We start from the raw sequence: 18,993 nt of genomic DNA on the forward strand, positions 1-18,993 counted from the left end.
GAGTGCAAAATAGAGAAACCAGCTCGATTCTTACTGCTCACTAACCCGGCCCCTGCTGGCCGTCGCCCAGCAAGTCCTCCCATTGTCCCACTGAGTACATTTGGCTGCACACCGCTGACTTACCGGGTCTTTAGCTTGCTGCGCTAACACGGCGTAGCTGGATATCCTGCTGCACCGGCATTTGGTGTGGACAGTGTTTGATGCAAGCGTTTGGCAGCCTTCGGTGGCCCAGTTTTCTGCGCCAGCCTCCCTGGAGGTGGAGAGAAAGGGGGGGGGGGGGGTGTAGGGTAGGGGGGTAGGACACAGAGAGTAACTATCAGTTAAATGAATATATACATATTTTGAAAAGTCACAAAACTACACTCGCCCGGGAGGTAAGCAGCGTGATGAAACAAAGGAGCAACTCTCAAGAGGTGGATACTTTCCACCATTAAACCAACTCGTTCACCTAACTCGACCCCGTGCCATTCGCTGTTGATCCATCGACATCCATTGACATGTCTATTCTGCATTTGAATGCTTTTAGATGTGCGTTTATCCACCTCTCATCTTCTCCTTTCTAAGGGCCTTGGGACCTTAATGAAGAGTTGCATTGGCCAACAATTACCTGCATGACTTCAAAGGTGACTGGAACATAACTAAAGGATCAACTGTCAAAACACTTTACTGAGGGACGTTGCTTCCATTTATTCAATTCAATTCCATTTTATTTGCATAGCCCTAATTCACAACAACAGTTGTCTCAATGGGCTTCGTATCGGTAATTGAAAAAGTGAAACATAAAATCAAAAGGATCATGACTGCATAGAATTCAATAGGAAAATACTAAATTGAACTAACAAACTGACTAAGCTAAACTGGACATCCCTGCCCTTAGACCCTCCTTTGGAAAATGTCCAAAATATCCATGCTGTCTAATTTACAGATTACACAAATTGACCAGGCTAATTTGTGTAATCTGATAATTGTATTTGACTTTGAAAATAAAAAAACAGCCTTTTGAAGAATAATAATGAACTAAAAAAAGTTAATTAAAAATAGAAGAATGTTTAACCTGATACTTGTCTTCCTCATTTAAACTACATTTGGTTTTATTAGTAGTAGTGGGGATACAATAATTAAAGTGTATTATACCATGGTCTGGGTGAAAACTCAATTCTGATTGGCTGCTGGGTGTGGATTAAAAAGTGATAATCCACAGTGAAGTTCCGGTCACATAGCTTAAATGTTTTGTATCACTGGGCTGGCTTCTTTAAAACAACCTTTAGCTTCATCATCTGGACAAAAACAAGCGGTAAGAGGTGAACTTTCTCTCTGAACTGATGCCTTATGTAACTCATCATAACAATCAGCATAGATATCGTTTTCCTTTGCGGTAACGGCTATGTTACCGTGGCAACATGCTGCACCACGTAACAAATTGTCCACTTTTTGTGAAAAAAATTGATCTAAACCACAAAAAAAAAAAAAAAAACAAGAATAAAGGAATAAAAACTGATTGGATATTTATTTCTTTTGTAAGTAACCATGGTATAATGGCCTTCAAAGTGTGCACTATCAGAAAGTATGGCTTCCACGGCGTGCAATCATTTCTGATAATGCACACTTCATTGACCATAATCCCTTACATATCTGTGTGAACAGATGGCATTAGATGGCAGTACTCTGCCCAATGTAGCCAGATTCTTTTCTTCACTCACCTGGCAGAATTACAATGCAGAATCAATTGTAGCAGTGACTTTGATTTGTGGATAACGAACACAGTGCTTTGAACACTTCAGATTTTTACAACATATCATGACCACAATGGTGGTAAATGTGTTGGAAAAAAAGCACATTGAATGTAGAAAGTTTGAAGGATAGTGGTAAAACCTTCCCTAGGTGTGAATATATAATGACATTTTGCACTTGCTCTGCAGGGGGTCTGATTCCCCTTAAGTTCAGGTTCTCTACCAGAAGTCCGGGGACTGGAGGTTTCTTTGCAGCACTTTAGCTGCTCCTAGAATTTGCACCCTACTGGACAGAGAATTACGATGTTCTCAACATTTTTGGTGCCAGTTTCTCACTCATGACATTTCATAATGCAGTCAGCACAACAGTCACAAAATAAGAATATGTGTGCTAAAAAAAATGACAACAACAAGACAAATTAATTGATTTGTTCAGCCAAATTTAAAAAGTGGTGCAGCCCTCTGGCAGTGAGCACTGCTACATTTCTGTCAGGATTTTCATTTCAGTGTCCCTGGTTTGACCCACAAAGAGTGGCTCATTTCATCCACTAGAACAACGAGCAACAATAAACAATGGCGGAAAAATCTTGTTCAGAAATGATGTTATTATAGATTATAGTTAAATAATTTGAACCAGAAGTTAGATAGGCATATTTATTAACACCTCGGGAAATTATGCATGAAAAAACAAGAAAGTTCCCATTTCCAGCCAAAGCGAATCCCACAAGATGGGGAGGCCATTATTTCCTCTAAATGACAACAACACAGTTATGACCAGTTTAAAGATTGGGAGGGAGAATCAAACCTACAACCCTGTGAAAATCAACAGTAAAAGCTCACATTACCAGAAGCTGGACAGCAAAAGAAATCAGCAAAGCAAATGTAATGTTGTATTTCTGACAAGAACTGAGAGGTCATCAAGGGTCTCAGAATGATGTGAAATCGTTGTGAGCAGAAGATTTGACCCTGTATCATGTTGGGTTTACCTTTACATTTTTGGGATCAAATATTCCAATGTTCCTTATCCAGTAATTCAATAGTGGGATATGTCAGATTAGAGCATAGATTTTCTTCATGAATAGTTGAAATTTCACTGTATGCATCAAGTAACTTTGCTCCGGCGACTCATCAAAAACAGCCAACCAAACATTTTGGCAGATCTCCTTGTATCTCTCAAAATCACTTGACATCAGTAAGGATTAAAAGATGCATTGTCGCTTTTTGATAAAAAAAAAGAAGTCTTTTAAGTTTGCCTTATGTGGGGGGGGATACAGTACATATATCTGATGAATGCTTGTCTGTAGTCATGTGACAAAAAATGTGTGTGCCTCACTTTGCTCAGATCTATCTTCATTTTATTAGTTTTTTTGTTTTGTTTTGTTTTTTTGTTTCATTCTGCAGTTTCCTCCTCTGTTTGTAATTAGCCAAAAAAGGTGTAATATAATGTCAAGCCATGTCTGGTTCTGTTGTGTATTTGTTAATATAAATATATCCTGATTAATACCAGTGTCATTCTATACACAGGCAGCCTCAATAATGTATCCTTAGAACAAATAGAAAAATATATATTAATGATACATTTAAAAAAATAAAAACATTAAAATAAACATTACTTTATTACTCTACGGTCCGGTGAGGTGAAACCATGACTTGTTTGACATAAAGAAGCACTTAAAAACAACGGGGAGACCTCTTATATTACATTTCAAATTTCATAAATACATTAATCCTTTCTTTTCAGACTAAAATTGTGTGAATTTTCTAAATTTTCAAACTGAAACAAAACATGTGGACTCCAGGGCTGACTTTCTAGATTTCTGTAGTGTCCAGGGGAATTTGCTAGCAAAAAAAAAAAAAAAGTGCTCCTCTGATGGTACATGTAATACCTGTTCCTGTCGAGTGCCTTAGACTTCTATGTTTTTCAAGCTGTTTTATTCATTCATTAATTCATTTTCTACTGTTTTGTCCCTTTCTGGGTCATGGGGCTGCCGGAGCCTATCCCAGCCACTTGTGGGACAGTTGGCCAGTCTGTCGCAGGGCCACAATCACACACACATTCACTCTAAAACACTCACAACTAGGGACAATTTAGAGTTTCCAATTGAAAAGAGAAAAAATAAAAATGCTTCACAACCATTTTCCATTTCCACACGTTTTGTTTATGTTTCGGCAATTTAGGAAAGTTGGCGTTTATTTACTGACCTTAAAGTATTGAAATAAATGTTTCCTAAGTTCTATTGTGTCTTGCTACTCTATAGGACATTGAGTGTTTCTAATGACAAGGAATTCACAAGAAAACAATACATCCTTCAAGACTAAAACTAAAAATACCTTTGTTATGACAGGAGACATGAACATACTGACTGTGACTGACAAGAACGTCTCAACATTCTTTCTCAAATGTTTCCCAGCACATAAAATAATGCGAGGCCTGCAAACACAGCCCCTCCAACCTGTAATTAATGTCTGTCATTAGATTTCAGGATATTCCCATATGATTATTAGCTGCTCTTGATGCTGCAGAGACTGATTATTGGAAAACGTGCAACGGTAGAGAAGTTCAGGAACAGTATGACAGGTAGAGGTGATTGGAGAGCACCTCTGTGTCAGAGGAATGCATGAAATAAACAAGCAGAGAGTGACATTTGCTATCAATGCTGCAGAAAACCGTCACGTCACCTTCTCGTTGGAAAGCCAAAGTAAAGTTTTCATGACAATCTTCAGACTAAGCACAAAAGCCTGTATTATGAAGAGGATTAGTTGTTGAATGAGGCAATCTCAGGTTTAACCCTCAGTTTTGTTGTTTGCCATAAACCTACTCCTTTTTTTATGTTTCTTGATTTTTAAGTTTAAATTGTATCCAATACAGGGAGGGCATTTACTAGTACAGGTATTGTGGGAGGTAAAAAAAACTCATGAAATGCTTTTTTTTCTAACTTTAGAGTCAAAATAACGGAAAATTGCCTTTCCTACTTATTTTTTAAGTGCTTTGGTGGAACGCACTCCCTGGTTTTCAGAGAAAATTGACGAGCAGTCCACAGAGTTCGAACATTTTTTGATGTTGCATGTCTACATGGATTTGAAACATGCACTGAGCACCAATAAGATGTCAGGAAAGTACTTACAAATGGTTTTGCTCACATGAGTGAAATATGGGACTATGGACTGCATTTGCATTAATGATGGTGCAGATCAAAGGCGGAGAGAAGGGAGCGCTGGCTTATTTACATTCATAGAGATGCAATACTTGTGAAGGAATGCATGTCTTCCTTCCTTTCCCGCTGACACAGATGGACCCCGACTACACGCAACAAAGCCATAAGGATATAAAGTATTCAATGCCAATCTGGCTGAAAAAGAGGAAGTAGGCGTAATGGGAAACTGTTTGACAGCTCACAACAGGGAGGGAGCCACAGATTACACCAACACTTATAATCAAATCTGACCTCTTTTGTCTGCTGGGTTTCAGGCTTAATTGACTGCTTATCCTCTACTACATGAGCTACATCTGAGCAGTTGTGACAAGGGCCTTCAGCTAAAATATTCCCTGTGAGTTTATTAAAGTTTATGTCTAAAATAACTGAAATTATCCAAAGAATTGCTGTGGTTTGCTATATGACACCTTTTTTTGTGTTAGATTGGAGGAAAAGCCTTCAACAGTTTTCTTTGAAGACAAAAGAGTTACATGTCTGGGACTGGGGGTGCTCTCCTGGGGTGGGGCCCCGCATTAGGCCCTACTGGTGCGGGCGGGGGGGGGTCTGCTCTCCTGGTTGGGCTGGGGCTTGCGCTCTCTGTCCCCCGGTGCCTCCCTGCTCCCTACCGGGGGACCCCGTAGCAGTTGTTCTCTATCTGCTGCCGCAGCGGGGGTCTTCGTGTGGGGATGGCTTGGTACTCTCCCTCCTTCTTTTTACATTCCAACATCCACTTTAGAAGAACGTAGAGGTCCACTCGTGCACAGGTGCTGTCTCACCTTTGCACAAATAGTTGATATGATAGTGATTAAATTAAATAATTCACATGGGTCAGTCCGAATGCTTAAGTATGCATGTGTGAACAACAGTTGTATTGTGTACATGTTACAAATTACAAAAGGGGTTTATTTAAATATACACCTAGTGTGTCAAACGTTTCATAACCCCTATTGTAACAGTAAAATATGTTGCACACAAGAGGTTTTCAGCTCTCGTCTGTCTGCTCAGCAATTAGACAGGACAAGCAAAAAAAAAAAAAAAAATGCTGCATAAAGACACTCACAGAAACTTTTTTTTTTAACAATACACCTAGTTTTTCATTTATGCCATCAGTGGCTATAGGGGAAAATATAAAGTAAGAAAAATAAATAAATAAACTGGAGAGACAAACAACAATTAGATGCATAGAGATGAAAAGCTTTTGAGGATGGCAAAAGAATTTCACACGCAGATACATATCAGTATGTTAATGACAGGAATGTTTGTTCTCCTTTAAAAAAAAAAAGACAGAGGCTTTAAAGCTTTCAAAAAAAAAAAAAGACTGAGGGGATTTAACATTCAAAGCATAAAACTGAGAAGTTAGTGAACAAATTGCCTTTGATATTGTGTAACCTAAATTTTTCATGGTTTTTTGAGAAAAGAACACAGTCATTGTCTTTAACTGACTGAGAGTTGGTGAATCACAGTGAAAACATGAGGCCTAATTAGTCATAGACAGAATGACAAGTGGGAAGAAGAGTATGTGGTAAAAGGATTTTAAGGATTACGGGGTAAATGGCCTCAAGAGGACACTGATTTAGAGAAACCAATGTGTTAAAACTCATCAGCATAATGCGGTGATCATGACGTGCTTGTGCAATCGAGTATGTGCTAATTTAGCTGCACCTAATGCATGCTCCATGTCACTGATGGCAGCTTGATCATCAGTTTAATGCTTTTCTACTCAAAGCATTTAAAGCCCAAAAAAGGAATAGCAAAATGTATTCAAACAGAAACACTGTCATGAGTGGAAAGGGCATCAATAATTCATGGGAAAGAATTAAACACAAATACCATTACATGTTTCTGTGCCATCATGATCAAAAAATCCCTTTTAAAAAAAAGGCTTGCTTTTGTGGAAAAGCTGCTACAGACTGCTTGGGTTAAACATCCTCAGTATCCACTTCATAATCACTAATTGCAGATTTTGGCTCATCGTGTAAAATCCTACCAATCCATCTTCAGAGGGGTTCGGTCACTTACACAAAGTCAATACTAAGGGTGTGAATCTAGTGACACTTTGGTCTGTAACAATATTATCTCTTTAAACAACCACAAAAATTTTAGGATAAAAGAAGATAAAAGAGCATTTTCCAAGCATTTCCATATTGAAATATAACTTTTAGAATCTTTGACTTTAGGAACATGAGGGTAGTAAGCATCTGTCGCACTTCTGCTCTTCAAAAAAAAACAACAACAGACAACACACTTTTAAGTTATAGTCACTAGAATTAGGGGTTTCACGTTATCGCATTAATTTCCAACAATTAATTAGTGACAAATTAGCACATTATTTTTTTGTTAAATTGCGTTTAATCATTCATGTCCTCAAAAATAAAAAACAAAGGTCTGACTGTTTACGTGCTTGAAGGTTCTATCGGATCTCAGCTGAAAACTACCGCTGTGTATGCGGCACATGCCGCTTTGCTGCTGTGATGCAGCTATTATCTAATATTTAAGAGATAAGGCCCGATCTCCCGGTGGGGTGTTCGTTGTCATAAATTCATGGGATACGTGGAGGGCTGATCACATGGGAAACTGTAGAATTAGGTATGTCAACATATGCAGGTATATTATAGCAATAATAAGAAGTTTGACATCATTATTTTTGGAATTGCTCAGAAAGATGTTCCTACTGTTTTTGTGTTAAATTAGAGCCCCTTGGACCTGATGTTTTGTTCTTGTGTTTGTTTTTGTACCTCTTTAAAATACCCCTGGTTGGTGTAAAAGTAAAGGTTTGAAGTCTGTTATATTAGGACAACTTTATAAAGCCTCTTTTTAGTTGTAATTTGATCTTCTACCATTCCACAATGTCATTAATTTAAAAGAAAGTATCTCTAAATTAGGCTTTACACAGCCATTATTAGGTTAAAAATAACAGATTAAAAATAGATTACTTAGATGAATTAATTTCAGATCACATTTAATTAAAAGCACCAAAAGAATGATCGCATGAAACACTAACTACAATATACCAAAAAAATGTTGGTGCTACTTGTCAAAAAATTTGAAACACTGGTTTCATGTGCAAGGGCAAAACTTAGTGTTGCTTCTGTAGAAAACGATCTGAAGCAAACCATAATGTGAAGGATTTTTCTGCAACTTCGAGCTCTGCCAAGTTTAGCAGCCTTTGACTGCTCAAAACCCAAATTTTAGGTTTGTTCCAAGTACACACAGCAATGTTAGACTACCTAACAATGTGGATGAATTTCAATACAAATCTTTTTATGGAGTAAAACCTTATACACCAAGTTTCTAAGACCTGGGGCTGATTTTCTACATTGGACCCGAAGTCAAAACAAAAAGTCACAAGGTTATGAAAAAGGGGAAACAGCACCCAGATAAACAGTCGTCACAGACAATGCAATGTTGCCACTCTAGTCCCTAACACATACTGTTAATTTGCTTCACCAGCACACACTGCAGCTCCCAACAGTTGTAAGGATAAGTGAAACACACGCTGGCTTTTTCAACTGTAGCAAAACTAAGCTGATGCTGCTGCCTGAACGCAAACTGTTGAACGGTGCTGTAACCAGATGGAAAAGTCTTCCCATCCAATGATTCGGCAGAGAGCCGACTCTCTCTAGAAAGTTCACACTATTTTGGGTGATCTAGAAGCACCACGGTTAACATTTAAGCACTGTTACAAAAGATTTGATCAGAGAATATTACATGGATGGATTCAAGCTGACAGCCTTTTTCAGGGGAGTTAAAATTAATATTTGTAACAACACTTTCAATGTTGGGTTTACAGTAGAGTGCATAAGATTGTCAAAAGAAATTAGAACTAAATAACAAGAAAGTATTAAAGCAAATCTTACAACATATTTTTACTGGCGTGAATATGTGCATTTTTAGCTGAAACACTTTTGACCTAAATATCAACTGTGCAGTAAGTAGGCTTTCCCTTTTTTCCACTGTCCAATGTAGATGACAAGAAGAACATGATATGAGATTATGGGAAACATGTGGAACACTGTACGGCTTATGCGTCTAAATTCTATCTCTGCAGAAACCTCTTGAACATTTTGTTTTGATGAGTCCATGTGAGAAAGAAAGATTTTGAGAAAAAAATAATATTGAAGGTCTCTTCTAAAACATTCTGTTTGTGGTTTACTCAATCTGGAAACCAACCATTTTCCCCATGGAAACTAAAGAAACATTAAATAGGAATCCTTGATGTCAGATTTAACTTTTCTTCTAAGGACTACTGTCTTTGTCATGTGGACCGTGCTGCAGATTTTTTAGTTGTCTTGGCCCATAGAGGGTTGTAGACAGATGCAACTGCATCTGGTGGGTCTCCCTTGCGGCTCCTGCGTCCTCCTTAAGGGACGTCATGAAAATAGAATGTAAAATTATCTTGTGTGTGGTAAGTGTATCTGGAAATATTTGTAGAGATGACGTAAATTACACTCACTTTTGACATATAAGTGATGCTATTGTGCAGTGTCCTTGCTCTGGACTTTAGTCATCAGTACAGTACGTGCATTGGCTCCTTATTGACGGTGTGCAATTGCCGCACAAACGGAGTACACAGGTGATACGCAAAAGCCCGTAGGATGCCAAATAAATAACGTTCTGATTGTTTAATTTCTTAACCTCTCTAACAGTCAGGCTGCTAGCATGTATTCCACAACGGTTGCACACTTAATACTTAAGCAGGACTAATGGGTTCCCTTCGCATAGTGCAAGTCTTTGAACCCTTCCTTACCCGTTTGTGTTGTTCAAGTGTTCTCTATGACCCGTTGGCTGCAGCATCCCTGTAGAATCTTTGTTCTCTTTTTTTCTTTTTTTTTTTTAACTTGTCCTGTCTAACAGCTGGGCAGGCAGATGAGAACTGAGGGCCACTTGTGTTGGACATATTTTACTTTAACAAGAGGGGTTATTAATTTTCAGACAAACCAAAGGTATGTCTGAATAAACCCCTTTTGTAATTGAGGCCAAACTTTATTAATTTCAACCATGTTTGAAAATCTTGGGTGTTGGACTGGACGGAAAAGGAAAGAAGGGACGAAGAGAGAGGGATGTTAGAGAGGGGGGGGGGGGGGGGGGGGGGGTTAGGAGGGTGTTCATAGGAGGGGAGGGGGAATAAGACAATGAAGCAGCATGAAGCAACAAGTTTACTGGTTGTTTATCATTATGGTAAGGTTCAAATGTAGTACAAAAAGGGCGGGGCCTGTCCACACACAAACTCAAATGTTATCAACACACCTGCTAGCCGCAAAAATGTCCACGTCAACATGTACACAAAACAGATAGTGTTCACACACTCATACTAATGCCTTAAAACCAACTAGTGTGACATATTTCATTCATTCTATCACGCAAGCTATTAGTGCAAAGGTGAGCTAACACCTGTGCTCAGGTGAGTGTTTATGTTCTTTTAAAATGGATGGAGGAATGTGTAAAGAAGGAAGGAGAGTGTCCAGCCATCCCCACACCAAGACCCCGGCCGCAGCAGCAGCGGCAGCCGGAACCCCCCCCAACGCCGCACGGGAGAAGGCAGGGAACAACCGCCCCCCGGGAAACCAAATCCGCCACCCAGGCCAGGGCCAGCAGGACCGCCGCGAGGCCCCCAGAGCCAGAGAGCAGGGAGGGATGGGGGGAAAGAGAGTGCCGCCCCAGCCCAACCAGGAGAGCAGCCCCCCCGCCGCGCCGGGAGAGCCCAACGCAGGGCCCCACCGGAGAAGGGTGCCCACAGCCCCAGACGAGCACCCCATCACCACCCAGGAGTTCTGGGCACCCCCCCGCCCCAACCCCAGGTACGAGCCAGGACCCCCCAAGGGAGACCCGCTCCACACTCCAGGCAGCCACCCACCCGGCCCACGGTTGGTCCAGGGAGGAGCAAGGCAGGGGTCCGCCGCCCCCGCCCAGGAGGGGGGCACCCCAAGGAAAAAGGGGGCCCACAAGGGGTGCTGTAAACATGGCCCGACCAGGCTCGGCCACAGTTGGAAATTTGGCGGGGCCCAGCGCTCAGAGGCAAGGACCCGAACCCACCCCCCAGGGACACGAACACCCCCGGCTCAGGTGTAATGTGAACCCCCTCCCCGCACGGAGAGAGCACCGCCGGGCCCAGGAAACTTTGTTCTCTGAGTTCACCGAATGGTCTGGGATCTTAAAATTTTACATGAGCCCCCATGCGTGCCCGGTACAGGTTTTTCCGTTTTTCACCCCCAGAAAACCTTTGTTCACCCAAAAAGGCATTTGTGACAAAAGCATAAAAACCAAGACATGTGCACTGCTTCTGTCCAAAATGTATGTTAACCCTCCTGTTATGTTCATTTGTGAGGAACAGAGATGATGTTCCTGGGTCAATTTGACCCGGGGCATGTTTGATTAATTGAAAGATGTCTGAAACTCAAAAAATCCTAACAAACAGTGTGAATATTTCATTACTAACTCCAGTACTAATTATTCTATCAAAACTTTGTGAAATGGTGTTCCTTACCTCTAACAGGAAGTGGTTCAATTATTGGATAATTCACTCGTTTTTCTTAAAAAAATACATGTTCGAACTTTTTTTCAAATTTTTCACTACTGTTTTACTTTTGAAAGACTAACATATAAAATACAATAGTTTTACATAACATTGAAACATAATCTTGAAATTTTGTTTTCATACATGCACTGTCAACCAGAAAAAAACAAAATCACAATACAACAGCCAAGCAATCGCAATATGAAGGTGTGTGTGTGTGTACATCTACACAGCACAAGAGTGACCAGGTATCACACTGTGCTTTGTGCAAATTCATTTTGCACATTTCGCACTGGTCATGCTTGTCTTGACCTGGATCCTGTCTCCGGCTCGACTCGCGCCCCCGACTGTCCCCCCAACTCTTTTGGATGAAGCTCATCTGCTGGACTTTAAATGCGTAGTTGTAAAATTAGGTAAATTAATTCTTATCTATGGGTTGTGGTAAATTGCCTGTCCGTCCTGGGGGAGGATCCCTCCTTCGTGTGGGCTGCATTGAGGTTTTTTTGTTTTTTCCGGAATCTGTTGTTTTTTTTAGGAGTTTTTCCTTACCGAGAAGGGGAATCAAAGGAAAGGGATGACTGTTTAGTTTAGTCTGTTTAGTTAGTTCAATTTAGTATTTTCCTATTGAATTCTATGTATTCATGATCCTTTTGATTTCATGTTTTACTTTTTCAATAACCGTACAAAGCCCATCGAGATGACTGTTTTTGTGAATTTAGGCAATATAAATAAAATTGAATTGAATTGAATTCACATGGTCACATGAGTCACTGCCATCCTATTGGGCCCTGGCACTGTCTTTATTATGTTTTCTGCAGACAGGTTTGTCTGACGCATATTTTGGGATGAAGAACAATGTTCTTCAGCATTCTTTGACATGAATGTCTTGCTTGGAGGAACAGGAAAAACAATTCCCTCATCTGGTTCAAAATCAGAATCATTAGAATCAGAATTCAGCTCAAGATAGTCTTCTTCTGATCATGATCAGTGATGACTTCCAGAGCCTCTTGGACTGTCATCATTCTGCTTCTGCTGCTCATTTTGTAAAGGTCTGCCTGACAGAGTGTAATGTTGGAAGGACTCCCATGCAGAGAATCTTTATATGTTTTGCCCCTCCCCTGTTGAGTGTCCACTGAATGTGGGTTGAGTTTTCCCACGAGAACATAAATGGTTCCTGTAAAAAGTCATAACACCATTGCACCTGTGTGTGTGTGTGTGTGTGTGTGTGTGTGTGCGTACGTGTGTGTGTCTAGGTGTGTGTCTATGTGTGTTTGGGGAGAAATATGTCTGACAGCTGCAAATTAAGGAAAACTACTACTAATAAGACATCATTGTACTTCAAGTTTGACTGCTGGGTCAAATTGACCCAGACACGATCTATGTGATATAAACATGCAGGGGGTGGTTGCATATATGTGAGATGAACCAAATTCATAATATATGTTGATTACACTAATTAAGGCTAGCAGAAGAAGTTTCATGCCGAAAAAACACTTTTAACTATTTTTCCTAGATGTTCAAACTTTAAAAGAGGTCAATTTGACCCGCAACATAACAGGAGGGTTAATGAACTTTATGTGTATTTAAGTCTTACTAATATACTACTGAGAGTCAAAGATGGTAGTAAGATGCAAAAGATTCCTGTCTTCTAGTTGCATTCCCATTTTACTGTTTCCGGTCAGAGACAAATTGGCCTATCTAGACTAGTTATTGATAAATCCATGTCTTTTTTTTTTTTTTTTTTTAACTTGTCCTGTCCAACAGCTAGGCAGACAGATGAGAGCTGAGGGCCTCTTGGGTTGGACATATTTTACTTTAACAAGAGGGGTTATTAATCTTCAGACAAACCAAAGGTATGTCTGAATAAACCCCTTTTGTAATTGAGGCCAAACTTTATTAATTTCAAACATGTCTGAAAATCTTTGGTGTTGGACCGGACGGAAAAGGAAAGAGGGGAAGAAGAGAGAGGGACGTTAGAGAGAGGGGGGGTAGGGGGTGATAATAGGAGGGGAAGGGGGATAAGACCATGAAGCAGCATAAAGCAACAAGTTTACTGGTTGTTAATCATTATGGTAAGGTTCAAATGTAAAAAAAAAAAAAAAAAAAGGGCGGAGCCTGTCCACACACACACTCAAATGTTATAAACACACCTGTTAGTTGCAAAAATGTCCACCTGTCGACATGTACACAAAACAGATAGTGTTCACACGCATACTTATGCCTTAAAACCAACTAGTGTGAAATATTTCAGTCATTCAGTCTGTTGAGCTAACACCTGTGCTCAGGTGAGTGTTTATGTTCTTCTAAAATGGATGGTGGAACGTGAAAAGAAGGAGGGAGAGTGCCCAGCCATCCCCACCCCAAGACCCCCACCGCACCAGCAGCGGCAGCCGGATTCCCCCCAACACCACACGGGAACCGGCAGGGAACAACCGCCGCCCGGGCGACCAAGCCCGCCACCCAGGCCAGGGCCAGCAGGGCCGCCGCAAGGCCCCCAGAGCCAGAGAGCAGGGAGGCACGGAGGGAAAGAGGGCGCCGCCCCAGCCCAACCAGGAGAGCAGCCCCCCCGCCGCGCCGGGAGAACCCAACGCAGGGCCCCACCGGAGAAGGACGCCCACAGCCCCAGACGAGCACCCCACCACCACCCAGGAGTTCCGGGCATCCCCCCGCCCCAACCCCAGGTACGGGCCAGGACCCCCCAAGGGAGACCCACTCCGCACTCCAGGCAGCCATCCGCCCGGCCCACGGTTGGTCCAGGGAGGAGCGAGGCAGGGGCCCGCCGCCCCCGCCCAGAAGGGGGGAACCCCGGGGAAAAAAGAGGGCCCAAAAGGGGTGTTGTAAATATGGCCCGACCAGGCTCGGCCACAGTTGGAAATTTGGCGGGGCCCAGCACTCAGGAGCAAGGACCAGAACCCACCCCCCAGGGACACGAACACCCCCGGCTCAGATGTAATGTGAACCCCCCCACCGCGCGGAGAGAGCACCGCCGGGCCCAGGAAGCCAGCACCCCGGGGACACAGCCGCCGTTGCAAAGGGGCCCGTACCCCCCACCAGGGAAGAGGCAGGGGACAGATGGTCCTAGGTCCCACCTTCCTTGCAAAATGTGTGTGCGTGTATGTGTGTTTGAGAGAGTGTGTGTGTGCATGTGTGTGTGTTTATGTTGGGATGTATATATTGAGGGGGGAGGGGTGTGTGTACTAAGGGGGGTGCGGTTAAAATTGGCGGGTAGGGCACTAAGGGGACGTCTCCTGATTACTCACAGTGACGTCCCCTCACCCTCCCCACCAAGGGGCCCTAAATGTCTAAGGTGCGGTTAAATTGGCGGGTAGGGTGCTAGGAGGACATCCGCTGCTTGCTGGCAGTGATGTCCAAGCACCCCCCCTACCAAGGGCCCTACATGTCTAAGGTGCAAATAAAACCGAAAGAGGGGGGGCCCACTCCATACGGCAACCACAGGAGGGGGGTCACTGCCTAGTAAACCCCCCCCCCCCAAGGCTCATCGCAGGCTAAGCCCCCCACCCCCTCACCCTATTATGAGGTTATATGAGGAAGGGGGTAAGTTGGGGACAGATGATAGACTGTCCCCCGGTGGTCAAACAGCCGTCCCCCCCCCCCCCCCCCCCCCCCCCCCCCAGCAAGGGGGCCAGGCCCACCCAGCCCCGGGGCCCCACCCCCGGAGGCGCAGACACCCCAGGCCCAGCACCACCACCCCCACACAGAGAGAGGGGAGCCAGAAAGCGCCGCCCCCCCCCCGGAGCAAGCCCAGGCCCCCACCCCCAAACGCCGGCCCTAGAAGAGCTCTGGTCAGGCCTCGACGGGACCGAGGCAGCCAACCAGCCGGGGAAACCGCCGATGGCCTCAGCGGAGACCCCGACCCGTCAACCCCCCCTGCCCCGTACCAATAGTGCCCCCCCCCCTCCCCCAGAATGCCCCCCCACAGGACAGGGCCGACAAGACCCCCACCCCACCCCACCCCCAGACCCCGCAGCCGAAGCGGATGACACCAAGAGCGACCGGGGGCCCCAAGAGGGTTGTCCCGTCCCGCCCCAGAGCCAGGGAAGGGCCGATCCCAGCCCCAGGTGTAGACGGGAAGCCCATCCAGCGCCGCTGGGCCCCCCCCCCCGAGCAGCGCCCCCCGCCAACCCCCCCCAGCACAGGCAAAGGGACCACCCCCCCAAGCCAAGCCAGACCACCACCCCACCCCCCCCACCACGCACCCCCACACCCAAGCCCAGAGGACCACGCAGCGCCCCAGGCCGCCCCACCCAGGCGCCGGACCCGACCCCCCGACCAACGGAGCCCCCACCACCCCCGGCCAGGCACCGGAGGCCCCGACCCCCACCCCGGCCCACGGCAGAAGGGCAAGGAGCAGCGACGACCATGCCCCCCCCACCCCCTAAGTCACGGAGTTAGCTATGGGAGACCAGAGAGACCGAATTCTTTCAAAGTTACTTGAACTTTGGGCTGACATTTTTTCCAAGCTGATATGATCAAGCAGCAGATTTCTGTGTTGACTTATATTTATATTTTTTTTGCTTTTCCAATTTATTAAAATAGTTTTTTTAGCAATGCAAAGAGTTATGAAAATGATAGAGCCTAATCCTCCTTCTACATCGATGGCACTCATGTCACCAAGCACACAAAGTGACGGTGAAGCTGTGATTGAAACCTTAAGCCAGACTGATAGATCGGCACATACCTGCTGCCAGAGAGCCTGGACAGGCGTGCAGAACCATAGTGCATGCATGTAATTGTCGGGTAGATTACTGTCACAGTGCTGACAAATGTCTGAGTTACTGAGACCCATCTTGAACATCCTCTGTCCAGTGTAGTAAATTCTGTGAAGAGTTTTGAAATGGATTAGCTGCAGATTTGGATTTTTTGTCATTTTAAAGGTGTTTAGACAAAGTTCTGACCAAAAACTTTCATCTGTGCTGATGCTCAAATCCGCATCCCATTTTGTTGTCGGAAGTGAAATATTGTTATCTAAATTACATAAAAGTTTGTATATTTTGGAGAGAGTTTTATTCATTGAGAAATTGATCAGAGTGGTAACTACATCTGGTAGCTTTAAATCGTTGTCTCTGTATTTAAACTTTTTAGTAATAATTGATTTAAGTTGCTGATATTCCAAGAAGTTATATATTCCATGTTTGTCTTGAAGTTCCTGGGGAGTTATGAATCTTCTATCAATAATTATGTGCTCTAGTTGTTTTATGCCCCCTGCTTGCCAAGCTGGGAAGTGGATAATTTTTTTGTTTATGAGGATGTCTGGGTTGTTCCAGATGGGTGTCATTTTGCACGGTTGAATTGATGATTTTGATATTTTGAGAAATTCCCACCAGGCTGTTAAAGTGGCATTTATATTAATACTTTTGAAACAATCCTGTTTTTTAACTATTTGACTAATAAATGGAAGATCTGACAGGTTGATCTTTCCACATAACGCCTGTTCCAAGTCTAACCATGAGTTGGTTTCTGGATTATTTTTTAACCATTTTAAGATGTATTGTAATCTATTTGCAAGAAAGTAATTGTGGAAGTTAGGTAATTCTAACCCTCCACAGCTTTTTGCAGATTTTAAAGTTTTTAGACTAATTCTTGCAGGTTTATTGTTCCATAGAAAGCTTGATATGGATGAGTCTAATGTTTTGAACCATTTTAATGGCGGTTGTGTGGGAATCATTGAGAAGAGATAATTAACTTTGGGTAAGATTTTCATTTTAACCGTGGCTACCTTGCCCATAAGGGACAAAGGCAGGTTGGTCCAGCGTGTTAGATCGTCCTGTATGTTTTTCAGTAATGGGGTGTAGTTTAGCAGCACCAGTTCTGATATTTTGGGGGAAAAATAAATACCTAGATATTTTATATTGCCTGATTTAACTGGTATTGTGAGTCCTTGCTCCGCATTACTGTTCAGTGGTAATAAAACAGATTTATTCCAATTAATGGAATAGTCTGATATAGAAGAGAATTCATTAATGATTGTTGCCGTTTCATTTACAGAATGTATATTACTTAAAAACAGTAATATGTCATCTGCATAGAGACTAATTTTATGATGGCTGTGTTTGGTTTTAATTCCTTTAATACTCTCATTCTGTCTTATTGCTGCAGCTAGAGGCTCGATAAATATTGCAAAAAGCGAGGGGGAGAGTGGGCAACCCTGTCTAGTTCCTCTTCCAAGAAAAAACCTGTTGGAAGTCTGTTTATTAGTTCTAACTGATGCATTGGGGTTGTGATATAATATTTTGATCCAATTGATGAATGATTCTCCAAACCCAAACTTATGGAGGGCAGCAATGAGGAACTTCCAATTTACTCTATCAAAGGCTTTTTCAGCATCCAGTGATAGTATAGTCATTTCCTGGTTTTTGATGGTGGCAAAGTCTATTATGTTAACGAGTCCATGTCTTTTAAAAAGAAAAAAAAAAGAAAACTCCTTTCCCTCAACACATGAGAAATCTTTATCTGTGACCTCCACTGTCCCAATCTGCTGCTCTCTGGCATGGCCCTAGGGTAATTTATAAGCTACTTTCCAAGGGATTATCTTTCCCTGTGGTGCACATGCTAGCTAGCTAACAGGAAATGCAGATATAGCAGTCTTGGTCATGACAATTAAAGGTCTGACATTGTAAAAGCTTATTAAGGACACTCACAACAACTTTAGAGAAAAAGGTTCCAAGAGTTGGTCACCATTAGCCAGAAAAAACCCCAAAGCTAAAGCTCTTCTTTGAAAATCTCTCTAAAACTTGAATTTGCTCTAAAGCTGCAATGGCCTGAAAAAGTTTGGCCCACAGTACAGTAGCTACACTGAAATATTTAAAATACCAGAGATATTAGTAAGTATTCATATTCAACATTATGAATGTGTTTTCACCACGCAGATGTCACAGAATAACCTTAAAAACACTTTAACAAGGATTGAAGTACTTACCAAGTGGCTTTTAAACACTGGAGGTCCACATAATGTAATCCAACAGTTGGGGAAATGTGTCTCTTTCCTTTTGATTTCCTTTTACCGCTTAAATTAGTACAATTTTTCTCTTAAACTGCAGCTTTAGTTCTAAACTTCATCAGTCTTTGGGCTAAGCGATGCATCGCACCATTTCCTTTTCAGTCGTTACATGTTGACGTCAGTAAAGATTTCACTTCCAGAGTCCAGCAGCTTAAAAACAAACCTTTAAATAATGTCTTCACCCATTTTAACGAGCAGAATGTTCCTCACATAAGAGCTTTCCACATGCACCATTGAAGTCCAAGTGGAGAGAAAAAATGCATGGTGTTGGACTTGATCATATGACGAGAGAGAAAATCTGAACTCTTAAAATCGATTTGAAGACAACTGAAAAAAAACCTAAACCCGTCTACAAACCCCACCGACGCCCTCGCTGTGGACTGTTCTCCTAACTCTAATGTGCTGCTGAGAGCCTCTCCATGTCTGTAAAGCCCAGTGGTCACAGAATGCATATAAGCCCCATTGGCCGACTCCCTCTTGCTGTGCTGACTCGCCGTTTGACACAGTCTTGATCCCCTGTGTTCTGTCAGATGGAAA

General features: G+C 42.8%; 1 protein-coding gene across 19 annotated transcripts in view; it reads right to left on the reverse strand.

The window, feature by feature from the left end:
* Positions 1 to 18,993, reverse strand: part of adgrb2 (adhesion G protein-coupled receptor B2) — a 317,335-nt gene that overhangs the window by 73,099 nt on the left and 225,243 nt on the right. For all 19 annotated transcript variants that reach the window (XM_078954906.1, XM_078954905.1, XM_078954908.1 and 16 more), the window contains one exon: positions 124 to 250. In XM_078954906.1, coding sequence (XP_078811032.1) covers positions 124 to 250 — 127 coding nt within the window. The remainder of the gene's footprint in view (positions 1 to 123; positions 251 to 18,993) is intronic.

Source organism: Oryzias latipes, chromosome 11 (genome assembly GCF_053564925.1).
Source record: "Oryzias latipes strain Hd-rR chromosome 11, Olatipes_Hd-rR_3.1".
NCBI lineage: Eukaryota > Metazoa > Chordata > Actinopteri > Beloniformes > Adrianichthyidae > Oryzias > Oryzias latipes.